This window comes from Priapulus caudatus, unplaced genomic scaffold (assembly GCF_000485595.1).
Source record: "Priapulus caudatus unplaced genomic scaffold, Priapulus_caudatus-5.0.1 Scaffold15, whole genome shotgun sequence".
NCBI lineage: Eukaryota > Metazoa > Priapulida > Priapulimorpha > Priapulimorphida > Priapulidae > Priapulus > Priapulus caudatus.
In genome coordinates, this window is record NW_014577076.1 from 319,889 (window position 1) to 325,633 (window position 5,745).

The window sequence follows — 5,745 nt, forward strand, 5'->3', positions numbered from 1 at the left end:
GTGTGTGTGTGTGTGTGTGTGTGTGGGTGTGTGGGCGTGTGTGTGCGTGTGTGCGTGTGCATGCGTGCGTATACGCGTGGGTGCGTGCGTGCGCTCGCGTGCGTTGTATTTAGGCCTAGGCCTATGTGTAGCACGCTTGAATGTTTTGGTGACCTTGTGCGCGTGACGTGTGATAATTAAGCACACGCATACGAGCACGCGTAACTGTTTGTTTTACTGTGCACCACTGATTTCTTTATATTACTGTTACTACAATATATTAATGTTTAATATTTAATATTTAATATTTAATATTTAATATTTAATATTTAATATTTAATAATTTTATTTAATATTTAATATTTAATATTTAATATTTAATATTTAATATATTAATTATAGAGATCAGTGTTTCACGTACGTGTACATCATTTAGATGACGGTATTGCTGTACAATAAAGATTTCACTTTTGTACATTAACCTACCTAAGAACAATATATTAATTATAGAGATCAGTGTTTCACACACGTAAAGTTGAGCATAGGTATAGCTGCGCGGTAATTAATCGCGCGAGTGTCGTTTTTAGCTAGCTCTTCCGCTCGATAAGATTTTGTCGTAATTATGTTGACTATTGTCAGGTGTCGACCTCAGCGTGGTCTTTTTGCTAAAATCCACTCTTTGTAAAATCCCCATAAAACCTTTTAGGAAACCTACAGAAAGTAAGTACTCACTGGCTGGCTACAAAAGTTCAAAAATCAGTTGTGATGTGTCGCATAGATGGCGCTGTGCGTCAAATTTATACAGATTCCGCGGCGTTTTACGATTTCGTTTTCGTCAGAGATATATTATATTATTTTCTCAGCTAGTTCTAGTAGCATAATAATCATGTGCCGTTGTAGATAATAGTCGTTGTTACCTAGTGTTTCTTTCAGATAATGTTATTTTACTGTTAGCATTTGTATGGTACAATCAATCGCAATGGCAGCAACGAAGGTAAATAGATGAGGTGTATTCAATATTGACGTTAGTCACACATAGTGGTTGGGTTAATCAGGTATTGTGTGTGTGTGTGTGTGTGTGTGTGTGTGTGTGTGTGTGTCTGTGTGCGTCTGTGTATTTCTTGCACCACATATCAGATATTACATATCTAATTTCTCAACAGGAACTGGATCTCAGCTACAACAATCTTATGAGGATCCCTGTAGCTCTACTCCAGATCGACAGTCTAAAACATCTCGACCTACGGGAGAACCCACTCATATGCGAATGCAGCACTATCGATTTCATGCACGCTGCCCAGAGGTTTGGGCTGTTGGCAGGACTCCCACTAGTTGGTTACCTTGATGACCCTGATGCCTTGTCGTGTACGTTCTCTGACCAGTCAATCGCTCTCCGGAAGGTTCACATACAGGAAGACGATTGTGGTTTGCCCGTCATAAATATATTTGCCATTGTGATGGCTTCCCTAATTTTGCTAGCAATTGTCGTAGTTACATATAGACGCCGTCGTTATATAGCTTACTACTTTCACGTGGCCGCTGTACGATTAAAACGATACGAGCCAGCAGTAGGTGAATATGAATATGATGCGTTTGTTGGGTATTCAACTTCCACTGGTTTCGAGTTAAACTGGATTATCAATTTCCTTCTTCCAAAAATGGAAAACGATGAGGTAAACCCATACAGACTTTTTCTTGAGGAGCGAGATATGCCCGCATATGGAATGCAGGTTTCCAACATTGTCGCCTTCATGGACAAAAGCCACACCGTAATTCTCGTTATCACACAAACGTTTCTCACTGATGTCTATTGTAATTTCATGCTCAAGACCGCCGCAATGAGAAATAACGTCATCATAATATTCTTAGAGACTATAGCAACGGAAGAATTTCCTGCAGAGCTTCGGGTGCTGCAATTGCATTCGACGTGTCTTCACTGGTCGGAAAACAGGAACAGCCAGGAGCGGTTCTGGAAAGCAATAGAATATGCTATGCCCCTTCCCCAGCGGGACCACTACGCACCAATTCTAGCTAGCAGTAACTACTCCGCGGTACAGGCTATCTGGACGGTAGACAGGGCTGCAGCACTCCCCTCTTGTATGCCTTGCGTGACAACACAAACGGAGACAGATAATAGAAGTAATACGACTGGCAATGCCATTTGTGACAATGAGTGCTACACCTATAACGATCAGTGGCCAATAAATGATGACCTAGTCATCAAAAGAGATCAAATAGACGCAAGTGATACGCAATTATTTCTAAACAATTATTCCGAATTATCTTGTTTAGAATTGGACAGGATTGAAATGGAGATTCTCACGCGTGACAATAAATGAAAATTACCGTAAAATAAATGTAAATCGGCATTTAGTAAACCGCGAAACTCTCGTCTCAGACCCTTGCCCCCGTACAGCATGTATGTTGACAGGAAACTGCGCCCCTCTACCGAGTTCCGAAATTTTTACCGGCGTAGGAATGTGTTCAGGCTACGGCCCTGTGCTCCCTATACTCCTCTTGATCCCCTTTCACTTCTTTTTCTTCTTTGCATTCTTTTTTCGCTCGTCCCTCTCCTTCTCCCCCCCCCATTCCGTCTATTTTTTGCCGTCGTCTTCCTCTTTATACCATAATGGGCTAAACCACGACAATACCACAATAACAAATATAATCAGTATATAGTCAATAATATAGTCATTAAAAGAGCGGCCGCGTGTGTAATTGAGCGTGAAAGTTTAGTGATCATGTAATAATGTGTTTGTTACCCCGTGATCGATAGGGTTCTGCGCATATTATTAAGATATACCGCTGTACGCATTATACATAAATTAGCCAACACTGAAGGTACGTATTTCAAACACACACATATTTAATAGTCGGTAATGACGGTAACATATATATGCCCGTAATAGTGAACAGTAGTGTACAGCTGTGTACGCGACATACAAACATGAACTTACATATGTATAGTAGTCTTCGTCAACGTTGAAAACAGTACGGATATCGCTTGCCACGTTCGTAGAGTCAGAGTGCAAATAGTAGAGACTGCCGCTATATATTCCCGTGCTGCGTGCACACTGTTATATATACTGCGCCTTCCTATTGTTTAGGTTCTGGTCACGCTGCATAGTTCAGCGGCATATAGTGCATGGTACGAGGTCAGCTGCGTGTTTACACAAAAGGCTTGTCCTGTACTCTGACTACTTAGGTTATTATGCAATTATCCTATTCCTATCTTATTTGACTATTTCTGTATTACATTACTCCCTCACCATATGACAAGTTGGGAGCCGTACTAATGCGGCGAACAACTTCTGTCAACGTTGTGATGCATTGCTTTTAATACGTATATTTTTAACTTTTTTTTATAACCGGAAAGACTAAATTATCGGTGCATCTAAACTTTACTTTTCTCTATTATCTATTCCTTCCTTGTTTTGCTTCTTTATGGCTATGCATTAAGCTATTTCATTTTTATTTTGTTACTTAAAACACCTTCACCTTAATTTACTTAACTAAATTAACTAAAATTTACTTTAACTAACAATGGATTTTTATTTTACTTTATCTTCTATTAAACATTATTTTCTGTTATATAATAATAAACAATCTAGCGAAGTCGCCGTCGTCCTCGTGGTCCGTTGGTGTGGGGTCCGTGTCGTCGCTGTGGTGGTCGTCGTCTCGTGATCGTCGTCGTCGTAGCTCGTGTGCACTGGCGGTGCTCCACTGGGCTTCGGGTCCCAGTTGTAAAAGTCCTCCTCGTCGTCGTTGTCCTCGCGGTCGCGGTCGTCGTTGTGGTTGTCGTCGTGGCGGTCGGCACCCCGTTTGCGGGTAGGGTAAACTGACTCGCACAGAATCGTGTGTGCGGTAGCTCTCCTTGTGAGCTCGGCTCCTGGTTGGTGCGGCGAGCTACGTAACTGTCGATATGACGTGGTTCGCCGATGTCGCTATTGTCCCACCATATCGTGTCTTGGCGTCGGTTGGCCACATGTTGATGCCGCATCCCTCCATCATAATGGTGCTGGTATAGTGACTGCAGGTGCTCAAAAGAGGATAGGTTAACGTAACATGTAATTACAACGGTGATTAGTGGCACTTGACAATAGCGTGCTTAAAACAATAAACAATGCATTTAAAATATGTGAGTTTGTGCGTCGTAGCAAATATTGTGCTAAACATGGTGTAACATACCGTGTAATATAGTGAATACATATAGTGCATTATCGTGAATCATACACGGTGCGTGATACAAACATGTGTTTGTTAATTACCTAGTGACACAATACATCGCACGTCCTATTCCTATTCCTATCTTATTTGACTATTTCTGTATTACAATCAACTAGTCGTCACTTCGATCAATCGGTGCAGTAATCTGGAAAGACGACATAGCTATAATTTAAATACAAGCTCTGATTATCGGCGGGACTTTGAAGACGAGGCAATATACAACTAGTTTCTAGTCTTTGCAATCAGAGAGCTCGAAACATAGCACTAAAGCCTCCATAAGAGGGTAATAAATATGGCCGTTCAATCTAACTTTGTAAATTTGTATAGTTCTGTTTTGTTATATCTGTCAAGATTTTGAATCTGTCACGTAATATATCGCTGTCGATACTGATATAAACCATAGTAGGTATTGAATGCCGCGGCAACTGTGACATTTATTTGTACTTTATTATGGATGTGCCTATATGCACACATATCAGGCGTTAATTAATAGAGATCCTATTCAAGTATCCCTGCACATATCATACAACTACTCCAGAGGCCGCAGCGCACTGGAAACGTTATTTTCATTTTACGAAGACATTAATCGCGTCAGCAACCAAAGTACAACGTTACAACTGCTACTACACTTTCTATTCGCACCACCTTTAGGGCTACTATCATATTCATGTCTCTCTCTCTCTCTTTCTCTCTACCCGGCCATCGCTCTATTCCACCTTCCGCGTTATATTACCCGTACATATTACCCTAATGTAGTAATGATGTTATTTACGTAATATATTGTTATTTCCGCAATCGTATCTAGTTACTCCCAATTGCTTCTAAATTTTAGACAATTTATACGAGAACGTTGTACTGATGAGTTGGTATTAACGACCTTTGCCTTTGTTCTGGGTCTATTTACATTATTGTACTGGAATATCATGTTAATTGTTTTCAGTATGATATCGATATACAATGACTATTATATACTATCGATTTATATACTATCGGTTTATTTTATGTGTGCCATGATGTTATGCTTACGATATCTGAATCAATATCCTCTTAAAATTATGTCACGATTATATGACATTATAATATTTGTACAAATATATTTTCTTATTTATCTTGCCAAGTATGTCTGCAATTCTAATCCGCTGCACGTTGTATACTGTTGTTCCTATGGTATATATACGGGGCGCCATGCAGGACAGGGCTCAATTTTGTCTAACAAAACTCAATTCTGTCTTACAAAACTCAATTTTGTGAACACAAAACTCAATTCTGTCAATCCTGTACCACAAAACTCAATTGTGTGAACACAAAACTCAATTCTGTCAATCCTGTACCACAAAACTCAATTTTGTAAACACAAAACTCAATTCTGTCAATCCTGTACCACAAAACTCAATTTTGTAAACACAAAACTCAATTTATATAGAAATATATTTCCTGCCCCGGCCTTTGGGAAACATAGCAGTATACTGTTGTCCGTGCTACCGTTATATACTGTTTTGGTATTGAGGTTGTATCTTTAAAAGTGTTAAAAATATATGT

The 5,745-nt window shown here is 39.8% G+C and overlaps 2 protein-coding genes and 1 long non-coding RNA gene across 3 annotated transcripts in view; 2 read left to right on the forward strand and 1 right to left on the reverse strand.

The window, feature by feature from the left end:
• Positions 1–2,715, forward strand: part of LOC106809736 — a 17,227-nt gene extending 14,512 nt beyond the window's left edge. Inside the window, exon 3 of the mRNA XM_014812928.1 lies at positions 1,143–2,715. Within this exon, the coding sequence (XP_014668414.1) occupies positions 1,143–2,318 (1,176 nt within the window). The 3' untranslated portion in view covers positions 2,319–2,715. The remainder of the gene's footprint in view (positions 1–1,142) is intronic.
• LOC106809775 overlaps positions 1–4,267 on the reverse strand; it is a 5,161-nt gene extending 894 nt beyond the window's left edge. The window contains exons 1-2 of the long non-coding RNA XR_001393906.1: positions 3,222–4,267; positions 2,367–2,372 (exon numbers count right to left, since the gene is read on the reverse strand). This is a non-coding gene — a long non-coding RNA (uncharacterized LOC106809775). The remainder of the gene's footprint in view (positions 1–2,366; positions 2,373–3,221) is intronic.
• LOC106809753 (X-ray repair cross-complementing protein 5-like) overlaps positions 794–5,745 on the forward strand; it is a 33,082-nt gene continuing 28,130 nt past the window's right edge. The window contains exon 1 of the mRNA XM_014812952.1: positions 794–973. Within this exon, the coding sequence (XP_014668438.1) occupies positions 941–973 (33 nt within the window). The 5' untranslated portion in view covers positions 794–940. The remainder of the gene's footprint in view (positions 974–5,745) is intronic.